This window comes from Equus przewalskii, chromosome 1 (assembly GCF_037783145.1).
Source record: "Equus przewalskii isolate Varuska chromosome 1, EquPr2, whole genome shotgun sequence".
Taxonomy (NCBI): Eukaryota; Metazoa; Chordata; class Mammalia; order Perissodactyla; family Equidae; genus Equus; species Equus przewalskii.
Window position 1 is genome coordinate 41,570,749 of NC_091831.1, and position 24,272 is coordinate 41,595,020.

The 24,272-nt window shown below is 39.3% G+C and overlaps 1 protein-coding gene across 4 annotated transcripts in view; it reads right to left on the minus strand.

Moving 5' to 3' along the window:
* A1CF (APOBEC1 complementation factor) overlaps positions 1 to 24,272 on the minus strand; it is an 81,838-nt gene that overhangs the window by 13,394 nt on the left and 44,172 nt on the right. For 2 of the 4 annotated variants that reach the window (XM_070562408.1, XM_008518424.2), the window contains 5 exons: positions 20,269 to 20,507; positions 14,309 to 14,473; positions 8,290 to 8,387; positions 3,553 to 3,826; positions 1,381 to 1,562 (listed from right to left, as the gene is read on the minus strand). In XM_070562408.1, coding sequence (XP_070418509.1) covers positions 1,381 to 1,562; positions 3,553 to 3,826; positions 8,290 to 8,387; positions 14,309 to 14,473; positions 20,269 to 20,507 — 958 coding nt within the window. Of the gene's footprint in view, positions 1 to 1,380; positions 1,587 to 3,552; positions 3,827 to 8,289; positions 8,388 to 14,308; positions 14,474 to 20,268; positions 20,508 to 24,272 lie in introns of all 4 variants that reach the window. The other 2 variants (XM_008518425.2, XM_008518423.2) reach the window with 1 other exon arrangement.

Sequence of the window (24,272 nt, forward strand, 5' to 3'; positions counted from 1 at the left end):
CACAATACTTGGTGTGTAATGGATGACAATAAATAGTTCTTGAACAAAAAATGATTACTGTTAATCACTCTGATAAACGTTGTCTTTTTAAATTGCCTGGATAGGGTTAACAGAAAACTTAAATGAAATAATTTGTATGTATAAGAAAGCCATTAATCTTACAAAAATAAATACTTGGGGTGGGCCCTGGGGCTGGGTGGTCAAGTTTGTGTGCTCTGCTTTGGTGGCCCAGGGTTTTGCCAGTTCGAATCCTGGGCGCAGACCTAGCACCACTCATCAAGCCATGCTGAGGCGGCATCCCACATAGCAGAACTAGAAGGACCTACAGCTAGAATATACAACTATGTACTAGGGAGCTTTGGGGAGAAGAAGAAAATAATAACAATAATAAAGATTGGCAACAGATGTTAGCTCAGGGTCAATCTTTTAAAAAAAATAACTCAAGGTGAGCTTTTAGAAAACCAAGTTTTCTACTTGATTGTGATCCTAAGGCTACTTCCATAAATTTGGGGCTTATACATTTAAGAGGGGAGTAGGAAGTTTCCTTTACGATGCACAGTTTAGTTTACAAACTAAACTATAACAGTTAACAACTGGATGTTGGTTATTCAGCCAAAGTGTCGCTGCAGAGAGACCAGCATGTACTCCACATTCATAGGGAACAGTCTAAGGGTTAACATAGACCCTGTTTTGTGTTCATTTTAACTCTGTTTGTTATTAAGTTTCCATAATGGAACAACTTTTATAACTTTTAATTTTCCAATAATAAAAACCACAGCTCCAGGCAGAAACATGGAAACTTAGAACTGTGAAATGAAAGCAATAAAACCTCACCATAATGCCACTGCCCAAATATAATAATTGCAGACGACTTAATTTGATACGACTGATGGCACGTCATAGTATGAGTAATGATATTGCCATGGATAGCGTGATGTTTTCTCATAAACACAGTGTTTCCAAGAAAATGTCTCCTAAATAGTCTCTTCATTCCCTGTCATGAGTGCTCCTCATTTGCCAACCAACCTGGCTCACATATGATTGGCATTTCTTTTGAGCTAAGTTCTTTGCTTCATATTATTTTACTTAAGGTATTGGTTGATAATTCTTAAGAGCTCTCAGTATCTTCACCTTTCAGTGGAAGATTATTTAAGGCGTCAAACTTTATAATTAAAAGAAAAGAAAGTCTAAAATAGAACAATGGCACTCAACACTCAGCCTTCTCTTGCACTACATTATGTTCACCGGTCACTTTTTCTACTTAAAAAAACAAAACAAAACAATAGCCCAAGTAGGAATCAAGTCGAATCATTTGATTAAAGGTAAATGATGGGTTTTGGTCCAACTTAAAGAAACTATGTCTGGAATAACATTACCTACCTGGGGAGCAAGTTTAATTCCTTGGGGTTTTAAAGTGACAGGATTCATTGGGGTGAGCTCCATCCCAGGTAAAAGATCATAGAGTTTGTCTTCTCTCTTGTCTCCTTTGACCTGGTATCCACGACCCAGGCCTGTGTATGCCAAATAGCCACGGCCACCCAGGCCTCTCACTCCCGCAGCCCCTACAGGTACATTCATGTAAATTTCTAGGAATGTAAGAAGGCATTAAACTGAATCAAACCACCAGAAATCAAACCACCCTGAATCTTACTGTAATGGAAAAGTTAGCCCAAGTCACATTGATTATTGCCTTGAAGATGGGTAGAAAACTCTAGGATTCTAATGTAATGAAACTCAACATAAGGGAAGGTTCCTCACAGGTGCCTTCTTTTTCTTTTAACTATCTATGGGGGAAACAATACTATCAAAATGTACATGAGCAACTTTAACACTTTGGTACAGAGAAAAATTTTGCAATTTCTGTCTTCAGTTAACCTTTTATTGACATTTTTCTGTAGACTAGTAAATATTGGGAAGGTGTTTTGTAAAATATCCCAGCTTGATATGATCACATGTATTAAAATCAGTCTTGCATTTTTGTCATCCATCAACAAATCAGAAGTAAATTCTAGCTCCCCCAATAATTCCAGCCCCAATGACCTATTGGAAAACCAACATTTAGAAAGTATATTTTCAAGTTCACCATTTTCTCTCTCATGTTCTGTCAATGTGAGGCTTAAATTTCCATTGAGTTTCATTAATAGATTCCTTTTGATTTTTTTGTTTTGCCACGTTGCTACTTTGATTTCCTACTGGTGGCATAAAAAGATAAAAAAATTAAATTGATTACCCTTCATCCATGAATATCATTCATTGATTCCTTTCTTGTTATAGGACAAATATTTTTTTCCCTTGAAGTGGAGTTTGTTTTTTTCTTACATTACAACTGGTTGACAACTTATATTTAACATATGGATTGTTTAATGATGTGATTTTAGGTTATAAATACATAATGTTTTCATGACATAATTTGTCATTGTGTAGACAGATTATCCTGAAGGAAATCCTGATGATATATTTTGCATTACAATTTTGGGTAGAGTGATTGTATAATGGGCATGGAACTTTTAAGGATGTTGAAGACTAGAACTCCTAGGATGGTCAAGTCTGTTCTCCTGAAAAATAGTAAAACACAGTAAGATAATTGTTTCCACAGTAATCTGGACAGACCCCTTTGCTTCCAAGTCAAACCCCAGAAGAGATTTAAATACACCATTTGGTCAGTGAATCACCCAGACTGGTGTCATATTTGGAAGATAGAACTGGGGTTCTGTTGGCGTTAGCCAGATCCTAGCAGAACCACTCTGAAGGATCCTGTAGACAAAGGAAGGATTCCAGAGACAAACTAGTTTCTTGGAAATAAAAACGCTTTCTTTATCTTCTATGTTGCTTGAACCAACTGAACTCAGAAGACTGCTCAAATACTTGGAATTATTATAGGACTCAACAGGAAAGATTTTTTGCGTGGCAGTCAGATTGTTTTTTCTTTCTATTTGGACTTTACTATTTAGTTCCCCATATCCTGGAGAAATAAGTTGATTTCCTTAATAGTGTGGCTTTTTAGAAGTCACAGCACCTATTTCTCGGAGGAGGTCAGATGAGAACATCTCATGTATCTGTTAGAATATATTTATGATAATTTGTGATTTATATATGAAGATGATGCCACTGAGTCATCATCAAATACACAGGTGCCTTGGCATATTTTTGCTATTTAAGATAATTTGTTTTCACTGGACCATACTGCTCTTGCTTGGAATTTTGTAATGAGTCATATGTGACTGCAATATGGTGGTCCAATGAAAGGGGAGAAGCTAACAATTGTGGACTTGAGTGTTAGTTTGTGCAAATTTTATGGGCCCATGCAAAGATAAAATGTGTGCATTAGACTCATTTGCACTATATTCCTGCCAAGTTTTCTTAATAACCAGTTGTAATGTGAAAAAAGATTCCTATGGAAGGAAAACTATTGGTATAATACTTGATTTTTAATAAACGGTTAAAAGTTCTTTTCCCCCACTGGACCCATCTAATTTGTCTACGGTTGTTGCAATACAGATCATTTGAAATTTAAGAGTTATTCTAAGGAAGGCAAGAGCTTACTAGTGTTACCTCTAACAGAAGGGGCTCGGATAATGGCCCTGTTGCCAAGATGTCCTTTGGTGGCTGGGAAATGAAGGCTGGGAATCGCCGTGTAGGCTTGAGGGGTGTAGAATACAGGAGCGCCAAGGTAGGTTGTGGTGGGATCATAAACATGACCCAAAGAGTAGGTGTACTCTCCTTGGAGCATGGTGCCCCTTCCACCTGTGCCTCGGGTGTACCTAACATAACTGTCCTTGTCCACTGGTTTGGCTAGGGTCACTTCAATGGGGGAGCCATCCAGCACCTGTTGTAGAGAGCAAGAAAAAAACAACATGAGAAGCTATGAAGACAACCAAGTGTGGCTGGGCCCTAGTAACACATCTCCTTCTAAGTTCTATTTCTATTTCTATAACTTCTAGTTGCTGCTGTATTTACTGTTTCACTTGTATGTATCTTTTCTCTTCATGGGTTCGTGTTTCTGTGCCAGTTGAGTTTTCCCTGAGTGGTTTTGTTGGTAAATTGCATATAATCTGCCAACAGGTTTAAGAGTGACAAATTGGCCACTGTCCATTGACATATTGGTTATAAATTTATCTGATGCAGTCACTGAGACAGAGAATTATGTAATATTTTCATGTGATATGTATTTTTTAAATTGCATTTTTATAAAATTATATAATTTAAGAAATTTTAGGTTAGGTATGGGTAGAATATAATTTCCACTGTCTGGAACAGTACAGTGAAGGTGAAAGGAAAACAATAAAGAGATCTATCAGTTGTTAACATCTTGGCATGGACGGCCCAGTGAGGCCTTTCCAGGTGCCAGCCAGCTAAATGTCTCACTCCTTAGAACAGATTCACAATAGGTAAGTTTTTGCTGGAAAAGAAGAGAGGCTCAGAAGTGGGGTCCTATTTAAGGAAGAGGAATCAATGAAGCTATTGCATTGTCCCTCATAGGTACTGCCTTGTGAAGCAACCTTTCGATCTGCTGAACAGTTGGGAACTAACAGGGATGGTGGGGGCAGTGTTGAAGTTTCTCAAGTATTGCACTACTTAAAACTTGCCATCAAGAATTATTGGAGTGCTTCTTTTCTGACACAAGTTTTTGACATTTTGCAAACAGATCCAGATGTTGAAGACAATGGCTGTGTGTAGATCTATATGTGTCACTCACTTTTATGTATTTGCTTGCATACACAAGAGACAAAGATAGTTCTCAACAAATACCTGATAGATTGATGTATTTCTTATCAAAGGGACAAGGTATTGTGAGGAAGCATTTGTGGGACTTCTTTCAAATAAGAATATTATGGGCCTCTGTTTTTCATAAAGAAAAGAAGTGATGTAAAGTGTTCTTGCAAAAATTGTCTTTCATAGCAGCTCATGATTTTTTGAGCAATTCAGTGGTTCCTAGATCATCGAAGTCTGCTGGACAAAGTTTGTGCTTCATAGTCACCCTGACTATTTTGATCAGCCTCTGGGGCAACTTGTCCCTAGTTTCATGTATCTACCCTGCTTTTTAGTAGCAGGAGCCAGTATCAAATATGTTAGATGGAATACACTGAGACATAGAATCCAGCTAATATTCAACTATCGTATATTGATGTTGATGTAATTCGAAGAAATGGACTTGGAGTATTGAAGGAGTGGAGTGACCTTGGATATAAGATTATTTATCTTCAGTCCTGTCTCGAGGAAGATGAGAGACCCAAATAGGTCTTTGTTTATAGGCACTTCCAAGTCAAGAGATGTTTCCAATGAAATGATTCTTTACTGCAAAGTCAGATTTCTTATTGTAATAAATTTTGTTTTGCATTCCTCTGCCCCCTCCAACAGTGTTTCAAACTCAGTATTGTATTTTGCTTATTTGGTTTAGACATTTCAAGAGCTAGGACAATATCTTATTAATCTGTATAGCCTGAAGTCCGGCAAAATTTCGTGCATATCCTAGACATCCACAAGTATTTATAGAATAAATGAATAATCATGTCGAAAGCTCAAGTCGTCACTTTTCTCTCCAAAAAAGCTTCCCTTCCTGACTTCCCTAACAACATTATCCTAGTCTCCTATACTGAAAACCTATAATGACTCATCCTTCTTTCTCACGGTTATATCCAGTCGGTACTTGGGTCCTTTGACTTCATCACCCATGGTCCTCTGTGGAGCTCTCTCCTACAGTCCATTCCCACCCTAGTTCAAGCCCTTATTTCTTCCCATTTGAGTGACTATGGTAGCTTTTTGCCAGCCCTTGTGGTTTAAGGGTTACAATTCGGTACTCTCACTGCCAAGGCCTGGTTTGGTTTCCCACTCAGGGAAACACACCACCCCTCTGTGGGTTGTCATAATGTGGTGGCTGTGTGTTGCTATGATGCTGAAAGCTATGCCACCAGTATTTCAAATATCATCAGGGTCACCCATAGTAGACAGGTTATAGTGGAACTTGCAGACTAAGACAGATTAGGAAGACAGACCTAGCCACCCACTTCTGAAAAACATTGTCCATGAAAACCCTATGAATAGCAGCGGAGCCAAAAGATGAGAGGATGGAGCAAAAAGACTGGCCAGGGTTCTGCTCTGCTGTGCACAGGGTCACTAGGAGTCAGAATCAGCTTGATGGCACTAACAATAAAATAGCTTTTAATTCATTCCAATTACATCTCTTTCCCTGCGCTATAAAACTTCAACTCTTAGAAAGTTAATTTCCCTAAATTGTAAATGTGATCATTACTCCACTGCACAAAAAACTTCAGTCTCATCTTATCTAGTAAATTAAATATAAATATCCATATGTATACTCAAAAGCCTTCATGGTTCCTGGACAAACTTCTTTTTGATTTTCTCATACCATATTATAATTAAATATAGTTATAATATTTAGTATATATTTAATAATAATATTGAATATATATTTAATTACATAATACATGTAAACATTGCTATTAAAATATCAAGCTATAAAAATTAGGAACAATTTGAATACTTTTCCATTGTAATTATTCTAACGTAATTATTTAGCATCTAATTTATGATTGACTGTCTCTTCTCAGCAATCATCACGTATCCTCAGGAATGTTTTCAAATTGAGAAACTCTAACCTACAAATTGTTTTCAAAGAAATAACATTTTTATGATACTAAATGTAATAATCAGTGAAGATGAAATAATATTTTGCTTCATAGACATGTACTTAAATCTGCATTAATTTTTGTTTTACAGTTTTCTTTTTGCATTTTGGGGTCAGTGTTTCTTTTCCCTGAGACTCAAACATTTCTGTAGGCCCTGGGGGAGTTCATATGCACGAGCCCCAGTGTGTCTGAAGGGCCTGAGCTGGGAGATCCTCTGCCTGCCCTCTAGATGCGCTCCCAACCATCTCTAGCCTCTCTGTACTGGGAACGTGTTCTCTATGGAGTCCTCTTCAGGGCTCCTGGGCCTTCTGGATTATGTTTGGATTTGGCCAATGGGGAGCCCTGGCAGGAGGTTGGAGAGAGAGATAACAGTGAGTTCAGGCCATTTCTTCTCCTGGCAACCTCTCTGAGAGGTCACCTTGGCCTGACTGTGTCCCTTGACCATAGATCACTACTTCTCTCAGAGAAACCTGCTCTCTACAGTTCTCTCTCCTTTAGCTTTCCCACTGCTTCTCCACCCATTGTCCCTTTGACTCCAGGAGGCCCACAAGCCCTGGGTTCCTGCACTATCTCCTCTGATGTCTCTACCCCAAACTCACCCCTTTGTAGTCAGTCTCTTTGCCATCTGTCTGCTGCTCGGACTGACTGATGCCAGACCTGACAGGTAAAACAGCCCTATGTGCATTATGTTCTAACCAAATTGATTTACTTTTATTGTTTTCCAACCATATCTTGCTGTTTCCAAATTCAGTTCTTCTGTCTAAGACTGCCTCTCATTTTCTGTTTTTTTCTTTTGGAAATCTTTCCAGGTTTTGTGGCTTCTCAGATATTATTTTCTCATATTCATGAAGACTTTCTGATTTTTTTGTGACCCACTCCTTCTTCCTTTGAATGTTCTCACCACTTTTTATCTTTTTTAAATGACATTTACCTGGTTGTGCTTTGCAAAGGTGTCTGTGTACTTGTCTTATTCCTCCGGCAGACTTTTAGCTCTTCAACAAGCATCTTTGGTATGATTCTTTGTGTGTCCCAGACATTATGTAGGATGATAAGTGGTCATGCTAAGTGAAGCAGGATAAGCTCCTATAGCTTTTTTTTAACATTTATTGGATTGATGAGTAAATATTATGATATTGGTTTCTACATACAAACCAAGAGTAAAGATATAGAAATTGGTTTTTGCCCAGACCATACTCTTGGCTAGGTGAAGAGATTCTAAGCCTTCCAGAGTTGGAAGATCAAACTCTGAGGGTAGAATGATAGCTACTTTGACATCTTTTCTGATCATTAGCCTCCAAAATACTGCACTATAAAGGTTATAATCTCTTTGGAGTAATGAGAAAAAATTTGAATTGGAAAAAATACCTTGAAATAATCTACTTCAATCCCCCCTTTCTAAGGAAACTGAGGGCAGTGACTTGCCCAAAACAGTCAAAAGAAGAGTTAGAGTCAGATGTATGAGCCACATCTCCATTGCATATGCCATCACTTCTCTATTGCTCATCTTAAATGGCCTGAGGCAGCCATGTCTGAGATGGAGAAAGCCTGAGTGCGACAGACTCGCAGAATTGTTCTTTTGAATAGAATTTCCACACCAAACTTTGATGGAATCTGTACATATTTTTTCTCTGTCTTGTATTACCTTCCCATGTAAGGCTTTCATAGCCTCAACTGCGTCTTCTCGGTTGCTGAAGTGCACGAAAGCGTAGTCTCGGATTTTCTTCACCCTCTCCACAGCACCTGTAAATGGAGTGAAAGTAGCCCCATTAGCAAGCTTGAGATAACACTGAAAACGATATATTTCAGCATTTGGCTTCCAAGAGTATTTGATTTTGGTTTTTTTGTTTTTGTTTCTGAGACTCAATATTTAGGTAAGGATCTCATTGAGAATACGTCATGTGCCCAAGTTTAAAATTCTATGCATTCAACAGAAGATTTTGTTTGTAATCTTTTTTTCTTTTTTTTTTTTGAGGAAGATAAGCCCTGAGCTAACTGCTGCCAATCCTCCTCCTTTTGCTGAGGAAGACTGGCCCTGAGCTAGCATCTGTACCAGTCTTCCTCTACTTTATATGTGGGACACCTGCCACAGCATGGCTTTTGCCAAGCAGTGCCATGTCCACACCCGGGATCCGAACTGGCGAACACCGGGCTGCTGAAATAGAACATGTGAACTTAACCGCTGTGCCACTGGGCCGGCCCCTGTAATCTTTTTACAACAACTATATTCTGCCTTATTATGATTAGTTATGAATTCGTGTTTTCCGCTTCCTAGATTATAAGCTCTTTAAAGGTAGGAGTGCAATCTTACTTTGTATATTATATAACATAAAAGATAGTAACTTATACATGGTAAAACATTTGTTGAATTGAGTCGAACTCAGTAAATGATCACCTTATAAACATGTATTTGGGTGATTGCCTTTTTAAATTTTATGGCTTTTTCTCAAGAAAAATAACTAATCTCTTTTGATTTATATAATAAAATTTTAGAGTTAGAAGACACATTAGCAGGGATTTACTTTAATTTTTCTTCAGTTCATTTTATCTTTATTTTTAACTCAAAGATTAGGAACCCATGGTTCTGACAAGGTGAGATTTATAAGAGTTCACAAAGCTAGAACTAGAACCCAGCTCTCCTATCTGCCTATCCAATACTCTTTTGATGATTAAAAAAAAAATAGTGGTCTCTGAAAGAACATTTGAGAACCAAGATAGTTCCTTACCGTGCTGCTCATGATATCTAAGGTTGGAAATGTGTACATACCCACTAATTCTACCTCGAGGAATGTCTTTTACAGAAGCACTCACACATATGTGAAAGAATCGTGCATAAGGATATCAATTACACCACTGCTGAAATAGCAAAAATTTAAAAAACTTAATGTCCATTTTCACGAGAGTGCTTAAATCTGGTACATCCATATCAAATAACACCAAGGAATCTTTAAGGAGAACAAAATAGGCCTAGATGTACTTACAAGGAAAGATTCAAGACCTATTGTCAATTAAACCTACCAAATAGTAAGTATAATGTTATATCACTTATGTTTTAGAAATCCCAGCCCATATATATGCGCACATAAATATGGATACACACCCACAGAGGAAGAGAACTGGGAAGGTAGAGACCAAATTGTTAATAGGAATTATTTCAGGAATGGGGAGAAAAGTTGGGGAGAATGAAGGGAACTTCTATATTGTAAATTACGTACTTTGGTATTTTACAAATATTTGCAATGTTTATTTATATTATCTGTGTAATAACAAAATAAATAACATCAGCCTAACCTACTTTTATGTAGAGGAACTGCGGTATATGTTGAAGTAACACGTAGAAATAAAAAAAGTTCCACCAAGATGGTTGCTTTATATTTTACATTTTATTATTAAAATGTTGTTAAAATATATTGTTGCTTACTCAGGTTTAAAAAACAGAACTCTTGCCTAGAATAAAGGTAAGATAGAAATTTGTTTAACACTAACTTGTTAGTTTAGCGTGCAGATTATCCTCTTTTAGTTACGCTCTCTCGGGCATATCTTAAGAGACCAGGTTTCCTTCTCCTGTCCTTAGTTTCAAGAGAACGTAGGATGAGACTTTATACCAGGGAGGATCAGGAGAGGAGAGAAGTCCTCTTTTCTTCTCTTTATCAGTTATCTATCCTCTTAAATTCAAGGACATTTAAGGGCATTCAAGAGCAATTAGAGTCTCTACTTTACCACATGCTTCAATGGCTATAAACTGTCTTCCTTTGGAATAATGGCAGGGCTGTAACGTGAGGATAATTTTAAAACATTGTGGTTCTTCTCTTCTGTCTCTCCACGGCATTTGACCCTTGACTTCTTATGACAATGCCTGTACAGAGCAAAACTGTCTGGCCAGGCTGAGAAAATAAATAAAGGTATCTATATGAGACCATGAAGCGTGGGACGTGTAATTAACTGAACTTCCAACATGGTCTCTATTCCTTCAGTGTCAGGTGGGGTAATTATCGTGACTCGACCCCATGGCTTGTTTTGGTAACTGAGAAGTAAGGGGGGGCCAATGAGTACTTCTACTTTTCCAGCCTTTGCCCTATTTGTTCTTCAGTGCCATCTTCAGTGTAGACTCCACTAGCTGTTAGCTCTCTGAGAACAGATCTGCTTCAGAGGCATCTTGGTATTGTCTTCATCCAGTTCCTACCTAATGCCTTGTTCATGGGGACTGCTCAATAAATATACGTGGAATAAGTGAATATTGTCAGTTAATTCACATTCCAACTTCTATCACCCACATTAGTTAGGTGGCATTTCAAATGATAGTGGGTTTAGCTGTTCTCAAATTCTGCTTGCAGATATTGAAATGGGCTTTTTGGAGCAATAATATCCAGCTTCACCTGCTTTTGGAAATCTTGATATATAAAAATTTAGCCTTATAAAACAGACAAATTAAAAATTGAGAGTTTATATCATAAAAGAGTGTTTTCTCTACAACAGTATTCACCACATGGCTTATTTTAATGTGCTCATTCTTTACTGTATAAGAGTTTGTATTTTGATTGGTCATCATTTGGCAGAGGGTCAGGCCATAAAATATCAGTGGTCATCCATCAGCAATGATGAGAAAGACGTTCTGAAACCATAGTGGAGGAATTGGAAAAATATTACTCTGTTTATTATGAACTTGTCGGCGGCACATCAGTTACCTGCAGAGAAACACACCTGCAGCCCAAAGGGAAGATTATGAGAGGGCCGTGGTTCTCCAAGTGTGGTCCGCAGCCCAGCAGTATCAACTTCACTAGGGAGCTGAATAGAAATGCAACGGGTTGGGCTTCATCCCAAACACGCTGAATCAGAAACTCTGGGGGCGAGGCCAGCAATCTGGTCTAACAAGCCCTCCAGGTGATTCTGATGCCACTAAATTGCTTCAGGAAAGTCAGATTTTGTAGAATGACTATAATTGGAATTTCAGCAGATACCCTTAGGCTACGTGGTGGAGGAACAGACGTTTCAGGCCCCAGTTGGTGTTCTGATCATCATTTGTTTCTTCGAGTGGCAATATAATATTTTCGGGTTAATGAGGGTTAAAATAATAGTTGATCAAATACTTGCCAGGAATATTCAAGTTCCTCTGAGGAATTCAAACTTTGAATAGAGTTTTTAAAGAGTTATTTTCCTGTTTCTCTCCACAAATTTTTCTAGGTAAGTATAAACATCTTTTTCACTGGAGAAGAAACTAGTTAGCTCTGACTTTTTCCTTCTAATCCTGCAGATGTCTGCAGGTTGTCCACCCTCTGCAATTCTTATTGTTTTGCAGAGTGACAAAAAGAAGCCACACATCATTACTGCGCCCTGAGAGTTGTGCCACCAGCCTCACAATGTGCTGTGGAATAGCTGGACGCACTAGGCCCAAAAGGAAAATGGGAGAGAGAGAGTGAGAGAGCAAGCAAGCGAGCCAGAGAGAAACAGATCTGGCGTTCATTATTTTTATTATAGTTAATAGGGCCTGGGTGTGTGTTTCTCTTCAATACGCAGACTCTGAAAGCTGATAACCAGTAAGTATGAGAGGAAGCAGCCTTTTAGTAGTTTCTCATTCTAGCTCTTTCCAAAAAAAATGGTAATGTTTTAATTAGGTAAAAATCAGAAGTATTATTCACTCTGGGAAGGTAGAAAGTCAACACAAATTGGGGGGTGGGGAGGAGCAACACTTATGCACACACATATCAGTTCCTATGCCCATAAGTGAATCAACTTTCAGGTCTCAGCTTACACGTCACTTCTAAACATGAGTCTTTTCTGCACCCAAGAGTAGGCTGTCATTACATCTTAAACTCCTTCCATACACACATCACACCTGTTATCTACACCCATGGTGCCTGACACATAGGAGCTACTGAAGAAATGACAGTTGAATGTATGAGTGAGTGAATGGAATAAGGATGGGGCTTGGGGGTCATATAATTGTTAAGAACATGCTCTTAACCAGATCTGGGTTCAAATTCAGAATTTGCCACTTGCTAGCTATATGACCCTCGACAAGCTACTTAACCGCTCTGGGTTCTGGTTTTCTTATCTAGAAAATAATGGAAGTAATAAAGTAACCTACATTGTAGGGTGGTTGTGATGGATAAGTGACACGTGATGTGAAAGTGCCCACTGCGATGCCTGTCTGGCACTTAGTGATGCAGTTAATCATTTGCCATCTCTATATTAGTCATGGACTCACAGCGAGGGGTATGGAGCCACGCCATTATACTAAAATGGCAGGGAAGGCAGAGTTCCTGAAGGCCAGAAAAAGACAAATCTCTGGTGAATCTTTTAAAAGGGAGAAGTGATATCCTTACTAATTACCTTCAGAACAAATCATCAGCTTATTCTGTTACACTTGAAACAGCACCCAGAGTTGGAAACAGCTAACAAGACTATGTGAAGTGAATATTCTCAGGTAGTTTTAACATGATGGTACCATGGTTCATACTTATCAACAACCTGGAGAATTATTGCCTGGAGACAGAAAAATTCTCATTTTTGGAAAGATGTTACCACAGTGATAAACTTAGGCCAGAGTGTTTTCCAAGACACTAATCCCTCAAGATGGTCTGCCAAAAGGCAGGATCCACGGTCCAAAAATTTGGGAAATGTGGCAGTCTACATCTCTTCTTTTGGAAACTTTCAAAGCATATTACAAGGTTAAGGACTCTGATGGGTCCCACAACAAAAAAAACCTGTTTAATTTTGCTGAACCTGGTGTTTACAAACTTATTTGACCACGGGCCCCTTTTATCAGTAACATCTGCTGACTACTAGTTTGTAGAATTAATGTTCTGTGGAACTGGCTCTGGGAAATGCTTGTTTGGACCTTGTCTCTTGAAATGCTTTACCTGTCTCAGTGTTGTAGCTCCTATGTGAGAAAAAAGAGATGGCGAGTCGATCTCACGGCTTAAAATTGATACTGAAAAGTATTGACAAAATGAGCAGCAAATAATTATCCCTCTCCCACTTCCCTCTATTCTTTTCTCTTCCTCTTCACCCAAGTGAGTTTCCAAAATTAATTGTCACCTCTTTACTTATGTAATTGAAGTCACAATCATATTCCATTAGACCAGTGGTTCTCAACTGGGGGCAGTTTTGCCCTCTAGAGTACATTCGGCAATGTCTGGAGATGTTTTTGGTTATTATGTCTTGTGGTTGCTACTGGCATCTAGTGGGTAGAGGCCTGGGATGCTGCTAAACCTCCTATAATGCAGAGGACAGATCCCCACAACCAAGAATTATCTGACTCTAAATGTCAAGAGGACTGAAGTTGAGAAAACCTCCTTTAAATCTATAGTTATGGCCGTGCATTCATTAATGAAGTAAATATTTATTGAGGTTAAGCCCCAGGCACAGAGACAGGGGTTGAGGAGACGATAGGAGCAAAAAGAACTCATGGAATTTATAGTTTAGTGAAGGAAATATGTAAACATTAAGTAATCACACAGATAAATGTAAAATTATAGTATTGATAAATGTTGTAGGACCATATATCCCTATTTTCTAATCCAAAGGTAGGAATATAGTGGTTTACATGCAGTTATGACAATGATAGATGAAAGCTATCCTATTTAAAGTTATGGGAAGTCATCTCAAGCCTAAGTCTTTTTAAAGTACATTTTGAAAAAGTAGTCTTCTATAGTATGTCCTACCTGGTTTGATATTATTGAATTCTTTCTCAATCATCTCTTCAGAGGTAGACAGCATTAGGTTTCTTACATAAAGGATTTTCACTGAAGACATTGTGTCTTCATCAACTTCTACTTCCGGTTCTGCCCAGTCTACTGCAATAGGATGTCCCCATAACTGAATTCTTCCTGTTGAAAAGGATCACAAGTATGATTAATAATATAGAAATCAGGACTATATCATCTCAGTTCATACTGACGGCTTTTTAAACTGAACTGACCCGCGAGGTCTTGCTTGAGCTAGAAGACCAATATTAAAAGAGGTGATTATTGATTTTAAGAGACATTCCAAATAAATGTGAGAGCTGGCTTGAAGGGAGTTCTATATGACAAGTGACTTACTATAATGACTGAGTATAAAGGGAACTAGGATGTGGTTAGAAATTGAACAGAAATGAGGCAGCAGTGGGCATGTTTGGGTCTTAGAACAGCTTTCACAGGGTGAATGTAGTAGTTGAAGGTGAGATGGCAAAAGGGGAGAAAGGAAAAGAATGGATTTAGGGCTCAAACATAGAGTCTGACTTATGGTGCATTAGAAAAGTCACTAAGAAGTATGGATGCTGCTGTTGGAATCTGTGTGGCCAGGTGTCACCACTGAGCTGTCCAAAAAATGGTGCATGGGCAAGGGTGGGTAGGGTTCAGGACTCCCTAGTTTGTTCTCTGTCCCTTACACTTGGTCAGGGCTCCAGTGGACTGTGTTCTCTCCTGGTTCTCTCTCTGTCAGAACATGAACAACTTGGGAATCTGGAGAAAATTTTGTTTTTTATCCAAATGAAGAAGACAAAGAGCAATGGAAGTGTATGATAAGAAATTGAACTCTTCTTAAAAGTGTAGTTGTTATCCATGACTGTGCATATTTGTGTACTCCTATTGTTACAATTTATTGTGTCTCTCAGTATACTATGTACTTCACATGTGCTGTCTCAGTTCCTTCTCACGTAACTCTATAGGGAGGAAAGTGATTTTCTCAATTGTGTAGAAGAGGAAATGAGCTTTAGAGAGGATAACTGCCAGCTCTGTTTCATTTCTCCATCACTCCCTTTTGTTTTTTGTAACTGAGCCCTGTACCCCTACATAGTGCAGATCCTTGCTGAAATGATGAGAAGAGGGTGAGGGTCAACTCAATGTCTAAATTTGATTTGAAATCATCTTTGCTTTTTGTTAGTTGTTTCAGAGTGAGCTATACCCTGGAAGCAATAAAAAGCATGGGAGAACAAAATCAGAAATTCCCAATATTGATAAGGGTTTAGTTGTTTAGTTATTACACATGGGAGGCAATTATTTTCAACAAAAATGCATCTTTTTATTCTTTGAAAAGTCAGTGAAACATCTGTGGCACTGACATTCTAAAACCCAAAGAATAGACGCATCCTAATGAGTTAGCTGATCCTAGAGAGGCTGACTCTTGCTACCCCAGCCGTCTGGATACCTTGTTCTGCACTGAATCCCAGAGGATAATTTTCTTCATTACTCTCTCCCTTCCCCTCCCCTCCTCTCCTCTTTTACCCCTTCTTTTCTGTTCCGTTCTATTCCTTTTGCTTCCCTTTTCTTCCTTTTCTATGCTTTACATAGACTTTGCTGTTGTCTTACCCCAAGATCCCTATGGCTCCCAGCTGACTCTGGTGTCTGTAGCCCAGTGGTTCTCAACTTTGGCCCCATACTGAAAGAGCTTTTAAAATACTGACACCAGGGGGCTGGCCTTGTGGCCGAGTGGTTAAGTTCGTGTGCTCTGCTTTAGCAGCCCAGGGTTTCTCTGGTTCGGATCCTGGGCGCTGACCTAGCACTGCTCCTCAAGCCATGCTGAGGCACCATCCCACATAGTAGAACTAGAAGGATCTACAACTAGAATATACAACTGTGTACTGTGGGGCTTTGGGGAGAAGAAGAAAAAAAAAGTGGCAACAGATATTAGCTCAGGGCCAATCTTTAAAAAAAAAATACTGCAACCTGGGTTCCACTCAATAGTGTGCTGGACCCAATTCCTATCCACTTGCAAGAATAGACTTAAATTTTCAGAATTTTGTGAGCCGGCTGACATCACCCTGGTAGCTTGAAATTAGCCGCAGTGGAAGTGCTAATACCATGGAAACACACAAATGCTACAAATCAGGGCTTTTGATTTTCCCCTGGGAGTTGGCTGTTAAAGATTTACTAGCTCATCACTGAGCCCTAGACTCTCCTTCCTAATTCTGAGGTAAGTGGTCTCATCCTCAGGAATCTTAAAAGCACCTCAGTTCCTTCTAACATGCAGCCAAGGTTGAGAACCACTGTTCTAGTACATTGGCTTTTGCCTTCCCAGCCTGGGACCATGGTAAGCCATCCACAGGTCTGAAGATCTACAAAAGGCTAAAATGGAGAGATGTGAGAGGAGGTATGGGAAGCAGTGATTTCTACAAACATCCCCGTGGAAGTCAGTGTTGCAGAGTGATTGGGAACACGGGCTTTGAAAAGAGACAAATTCAAATATCAGATCAATGATCCTGGCTAGAAAACATCATCTTTCTAAGCATCAATTTCCTCATCGGTAAAGTTGGGATAATAAAAGTACCTACTTATTAGGGTTGTTGTGAAGACAAAAGAAGGTGATGCATATAAGGGACTTAGTTTACCACTTTTAAATGATGATTCAATAATGCACTCTCCTCAACATTTTTTTGATCTATTTTCTTGTATATTTCCTCAGAAAATGCACTTGTTGAGTGCAATGTTTAGGTATGATTTTTTTCTTTCAGAATCTCCCATGCCACTCAGAAGACAGCAGTGTATGTTGTAGATGCTTAATACGTATTTCCCTGCTGGGTAGTTCCCCACGTGTTCCTGTTCACCTCCCACGCTGGTGAATGCCCAGTATCATTAGTTGGTAGACTTAGCGGTGGATCACAAAATTTGGCTGCACAAAAGAATCATCTGGAAAACCTAAAAACACCAGCGCCCCAACTTTGCACCCCAGAGAAGATTCAATTGAGTAGAGGTTGATTTGGGAAGTGATAGTGTTTAAAAACCTCCTCAGGTGATTCAGATTTGCAGCCCACGATGGATAATCATTGATTGAGATTCCTGGTTCTTAAACTTGTGGGCCCAGGAGGAGTAGCATCCTGGGAACTGGTTATAAATGCAAATTATCAGGCCCCACACCAGATCTACGGAATCAGGAACTCTGATGGTGGGGCCCAGCAATCTGTGCTTTAACAAGCCCTCCCAGTGATTCTGATGCAAGCTAACCACTGTTAGAACTTTTTTCAGAGCATCCTTAGAACACTTTGATAGCCTCTGAGTTGGATGCAACAACTTTGTTCCATACACACCTCAGCAAAGATACATTTTGTCAAGAGGGAGCTGCCACTGTTAACAGAGGAGGTAGGTGGCTGGGGAGCCAATACATCATTTTAGACAACAATTTTCTGTCTCCAAGTCTGGATCAATTAAGAAGGAAAAGCTTCTTGTGGTCCTTGCTTATCATGTTTCTTAAAGATCTCCTCATTCTTTCAAACTAGGCTCTCCAGAGGATTGCCAATTACTGAAATCCTTTGCTGTTGTTGAATCTATGGTGAGGTAATAGGAAGAGTGTCCAAATGGGTAATGGATTTTACTCTCAGGCCTCAGTAGAAATGAAGCAGTTTGCTTTGGCTGGCTTTTCATCACTGTGCCTCGTCTTGTTGGTCTGCTGATGAGGCAGTCTGACTAACATCCAGTTGAATGAAACTCAGCTGAGACCAATTCAAAGGGCCATAGGCAAGGGGCTGCCTCAGATCATGATGAAGATAGGTAGTGAGGGAGGAGAGCAAAATAGCCTCTATATTGTGGGATCCTGGACGGGGAATTTGTAAGGAAAAGTCAGGACCTTGGGTAGAAGCATAACAAAATGCTTGAGAATTCCTGAAGCCCAGCTGCTCAACCCTGCCCGTCCTAGTCAGCTCAACTCAAGTAGACAGAAACTCTCTCTGTGGGTAAATATGCTCTTTTCTTTTAAGAAAGGGGAAGCTGATTGGAAGTTTGGATTCTCCAAGAACAACTGATTGTCTGGTCCCTGAAAACTTTCTCCCATTCTGGACCCTCTTTTACTGTCATCCTCCCCCACTCCCAAAATGATTGTACATATTTATTTTTACGAATAATGAAGGAGGAAAGTGACAAATGTGGAATGGAGTAGTTGCCTCCGGTTTCTCAAGAAAGTGGTGGCCTGAGCTGGGGCTTTGAATGCCATGAGTCAGCAGAGAGGGGGAGGGGCAGGTCATTCTAGTAGGAGATACAGCAGCGTTAGGAATAAGGGAGTCAAAAATGATCACGGCATCATCTAGGACATTGAGGAGTTTGTCCTGATAGAAAGGAGAGTTTTTATTGGGAAATAGAAGGTAGCAAATATGGTTTTAAGGAACTGGGGCCATGAATGAAAGGCCTTCAGAGACAGACTCAGAGATTTACTCTTTATCTCATATGCAGCAAGGAGTTGGTGAATATTTTTGAACTGAATGACACCATTCAGCCTATCAACAGATAGAAATTGAATTCCTACTATTTGCAAGAACTTGTTGCAAGGATGACGTCATATTTTGGGAATACTAATCTGGTGCTAATGTTCAGGATGGAGTAGGCAGAGGGTGGGGTAGACCAAAGGGAGAGAAGAGCTGGGAGAATAATTAGGAGATCTTAAAAAAATAATCTAAGGTTGGGAATATATGTGTTTAGACTATAATGATGGCCTGAGAACAGCATGGGTATGAGGGACTTTTCAGTGGCAGACTTGTTGGTGTTGAAGAAGAGAGGAGTTGAAGAGGATAGCAAAATATTAAGTTCAGGTCACTGAGGGGCTAGGTATGCCCTAGGAGGGGTGTTAGTGATGCTATGCACCTGTGAGTCAGATGACTTGACCATTGGGTACTGAGGAAGTAGTGAATGGAAGCTTCAACATTAAAAATATCCACCTCTCTGGTAAATTCAGCAAGTTTTGGAGCTATCGCATATTTTTTTTTCACTTTACACCACCTTCATGAAAATATTATTAAAAAATCTTCCCCAAGCTCAGAAGCCATCTTCCAATTTTGAAAATTTCTAGAGGGCTAATCCTACTGTTGGTTTGTTTTGTTTTTGAGAATGTGTATAAGGGCAACATAAATCTAGGTGTTTATATTGTTTGGGTTTTGATTCTGGTGGATCTCCCATTATGTTCATGAGAAGAGTTGATTCCAGTGTGTCCAGTCTGTCATTCTTAAAATCCTCTTATCACTTTGATATCTTACTTTGTGTAAGTTTTAGTGAATACTTTAGAGTGAGCAGAGGACTTTCAACAACTTTTCCCTCAGTTGATCTCACTGAGGCAGTGGTTTGGTGGAGGTTTTTAAACTCAGGGATTGATGGTTACTGCCCAAATGAGACCTGCCTTTGGTTGTAGCCCCTAACAAAGGTGCTTCTCTTTGGAGAGCTATTATTTTTATTCCCCCAAATTAGGCAGAAATTTTTAGACACTAGGGAGTCATAATAAAAGTATATCACTTAATTGCCATTAGGATAATGTATCACTTGTAGGTTTATTATTTCTACATTGCAATGGATAATATACCCTATTTCTAATTTAAAAAACCTACATATAAGGATAACTGTTGATTGATATGTTTACTTTTAAGAAGATTCTTCACTCTAAGGATTCATTATAGGTTACTCTAGCTTCAAGTTCTGCATTTCTCCAGTGTGTGCATATTAGACAATGCATGAAATGAATATGTTTCAGAACCCAGTCTGAGAAAACCTCAGGGAACTGAATCTACTGTGAGGTAGATAAGAAGGGTGAAGAATTTAAAATATAACATAACCAAAGACGTAGAGCAAGAAAAGAACAGCAAGCGTCTGTTTCTTTGCTAAGGAGCACAGCAGTGTGAGGCAGGAAGGACAGAGTGGAAAAGTCTCGTCTTTGAGGAAGGAGTGCTAACCTGGTAGAAGTTTCCTCCTGGCCATAGCCGCTGCCCGGTGACTCTCATACTCCACGAAGGCAAAGCCCCGGTTCTTGGTTTTGTCAGCAGCACTTGGGTAGACAATGACGTCGACAACTCCTTCGGTGACCTTCTTCATCTCTAATAAGATTTCTTCTCTCTTTTTGGTTTTTGGGATTCCTCCCACAAATAATCGGCAGTTGTCCACGCTGGCACAAACCCCTAAGAGACGCCCATTTCTGCAAAAAGGGCAGGCATTTTGATTGGTGACAATCCTTGTGTGATTAAGGTTTAAGATAGAGGTTGAAAATGTATGGTGCTGGAACAGATATGACCTGCAGATGTGGGATGTCTGGTCTTCATAGTGTTGAAACTGTTTTTGGAGAGTTGTGACTGCTTTTGAGAAATCGGAAGATCTGTTAATATTAGCTGTACATTTTTAAAGGAAAAAAAAAATTGAAGCTGAGTAGCATCTGCTCTCTTTAGAATGGGTGTGGATTCACCAGTTGTCATCAGTCCTCGCCACTCCCTAATGCATCCCCAATACTGAGGCCTTTACTCCTGGCCCGCGTTACTCATGTCACCCGCCTGGGCCTGGAGGCATTTGAGTTTCAGCCCCGGTGCTCTTTTCTTTCCCAGCCAAATAGAGACGCTATTCTGACATGATTGCTATTAAAAATAGCCCCATATACTGGAACAGATTTTCCCATATTATTTTATTTGGCCTCCACAAGGAACCTGTAAGATGGGCAGAGTAGGTGTTATTTCCATTTTACAGCTGAAGAACTGGAGACTCCAAGAAATTAAGTAACTTGCTTAAGATTTTATAGATTTTAATATTTTTAATATTTTAAATTTTCATAGATGAAACTGGCCTCCAGATTCTCGGTTCAGTCCCTGTTTCTTCTGCTGTACAGTGTTGCTTATTAGCAAGTTGACATATTCCTTCACTGGCAGAATACAGATTGATTAAGTTTTCTGGTTGACACTTGGCAAAATGTGTCAAATGTCTTAAGTGTGCATAACCTTTGATCAAATAATGCTCCTTCCCAAAGTGACCTTGGGAAACAGAGGTGAGCACCAAGATTTATATGAGGATATTCATTGTTGTTATTTAAAATAGCCCCCAAATTGGAAATGAGCTAAATATCCCACCAGATAGGACTGGTTTAATGTATCTCAACTGAGATGTTATTGTTCCTGTAGCACGTTTGTTGTCCTGGTTCTTCCCCACTCAATGCCAACGGCCACACATTAGGTCCTCCAAAAACACCTCTTCATCCTTCTGAATGTCTCACAGGGTGGACAGTACTGCTCCTGGCTGAGGATCACTGATAAACAAAAGATAGGCGTTCACACAACAGAATGCTCTCCAGTCATTAAACACAGTAATGTGGAAGAATATACGTTGGTTAAAAAAAACAGTTCACAGTATGCTCCTGGGTTAAAAAAAAAAAGCTTAAAAAACCCCTCTATTCCAAAATATCATTTATTTAGAAATTATATTATTTTTGATAGAGGGCCAGTCAGGTATCAGTTACCAGCAGGGGGAGTCTAGAGTCTCCATATCCTATTTTTAAACGAGTGTGGTTTGTCGGGCACGTTTCCCAGAATTGCTTGGAGACAAAAAGCCATCTCTGAAAAGCTGAGGGCACAACTTTAATGTCTTCAGAAGCCAGGCATTTAGATGATGCTCAGTGAATATTTGATGATGATGAGACTGATATGACAATTGTGGGTCTTTTCCGGATAAGAACCTTATCTCTCCCCTGAGACATAGTGGCTAAAAGCAAATCGAAGGTTATTCACTTCTCTACAAGAAAAGATCTCTCTCTGGCAGGATTGATCCCAGGCAGCATGGAAGTAGGTGAGGTTGGTTCTGGAGTATTTATTCTGCTATTTCACATTCCATTTACCCTACTCCTTAAATTTTAAAGTCACTCTGTGCCTTTACCTTGCATCTGACATCCATCCTGAACTTTGACTGGGATGTTGGCCACAAACTTAATTTTTTCAAATGCTCTGTCATATTTCTCTTCTTCCTTCTTTCCCTTCTCCTCCTCTGCCATCACCACTGGCAAACGTGTATAGAGCATTGATATGTGTCAGGCACTGAGTTTTACATGCATTATCTGATTTATTTTTCATAACACCTGATGAAGTAGGTATATTTTTATCTCACTTTGTAGATGAAGACACTGAGATTCACAGAGGATGCTGTTATTTATTAGTGACCGTAGTAGGTTGATTGTATTCATTATTTGTACACTATCTATTTTCAAAAAGTATTGAGAGTGGGTGTGTAAAAATGTGTAACAATATGTTAAGTAGATACAGCAAAATCTGTTGATTCCTCACATAGTCAATTCTATATCCATCTCAACTTAGATGCCATTTTGGGGTTAACCCTTACTGATAAGATGTCTAGGTTCCATGAACGACCAAGGAATGGGGAATCTTCAAATCCCTGAAACCATATAACTGTAATATTATTCCAAATATGTTCAAAACACTTTAGTATATGTTATTTAATATGATGGATGCTCAGGACATCTCTGAGTGATCAGATGCTATTGATAAAACTGATGCTGAAAGAGGTCAGAGGATTTGTCCAAAGGAACCCATGCTTTTATATCCTGATTCCCATGCCAAATAATCTTCCACAGACCAGACAGAGCTCTTTTGGATCCATGGAGGCAACAGTAGGAGAGCCTCCTTTTGATTTTCCCCAAGACTCTATTCCAGAATCCAACCTTGGGACCGAATGGCTAGGATACGAGTAGTTGCCAAATCCAATGGATCTTTTTGTTGCTAAGCGATTGAAGAAAAATGACCCAGTAGTTGATTGACTTACAGAATTTAAGGAGAATACATGACTTATTTGGGCCCATAGGAAGTGAGAGAAAAATAATGGTAGGAAATCTACTCTTCCTATATTCATCAAATTTAAGATTTCATCAATTCTAAGGTGCATTTCTGTTACTGAAAGGAAATATATGTGAAAAACTGCATCTTAGGATTGATGACTGTGCTAATATGTAAGAATTCTATCATTTATTGACCTATTACTGTGTTTTAAACACAGGGCTAAACATTTTAAAAATCTTTATAGTATTCCCACAAAAGACCTGTGAAATGAGTATTATTATCCCCACTTTATAGATGAGGAATTGAGGCTCGGAGAGGTTAAGTTACTTGCTGGCGCTTAAGTGAAGCCTTTCTGACCCCAAAGCTATTGCTTTGTAATTGCTGCACAGTTTAAAGTAGTTTTTAAATCTTTCTTCTAGGTGGCCCAAGGCTTCCTTTAAGAAAGAATTTATGACAGTTCCTTCTCCAAGTGAAGGTTTTAGAACTCAATTTCATGAAGTTAGCCCCATTTCCAGTTTATAAAAATCAGTTATTGATTGCACAGGGTCAGTTATGCTCTAGAATCCTCCACTAGTCCCATTGTTTTAAGTATTGCCTATATTTGGCTGGCCCCCAAATTCATATTCCAATTGCGACCTCTCTCCTGACTACAATATCATACACTCACCTCTTCAACACCTCTCCTGGGATGTCTAATGTGCATCTCAAAAGTAAATTGCCCCAAGCAGAGCTCTTCATGTTTCCTGCTCTTCTTCCAGTCTTTTCCATCTCAATGACACTATCCCATCCACAGATACTTGGACCCAAATCCTGGGTTTCCTCGCTGAACTCTAAATTCACTCACACTCTAAATCCAATAGGTAGCCAGTCTTGTCTATTCAACCTCCAAAATAGATCCCAAATCTGACCCCTTTTCACTGCTTCCACCGCTAACCCCCTTGTGCAGCCACCGTCATCTCTTGTCTAGATCCAGACTGCTGCAGGAGCTTTCTCATTGGCTTTTCTCTGTCAATCCTTACCCTGCTGTGGTCCGTTCTTCACCCAACAGCCAAAGTAGTGTTTTAAAAACCATGAGTCTAATTAAAAGCCTCCTATTATTTCCTCTTTTTTTTTTTTTTGGGGGGGGAAGATTAGCC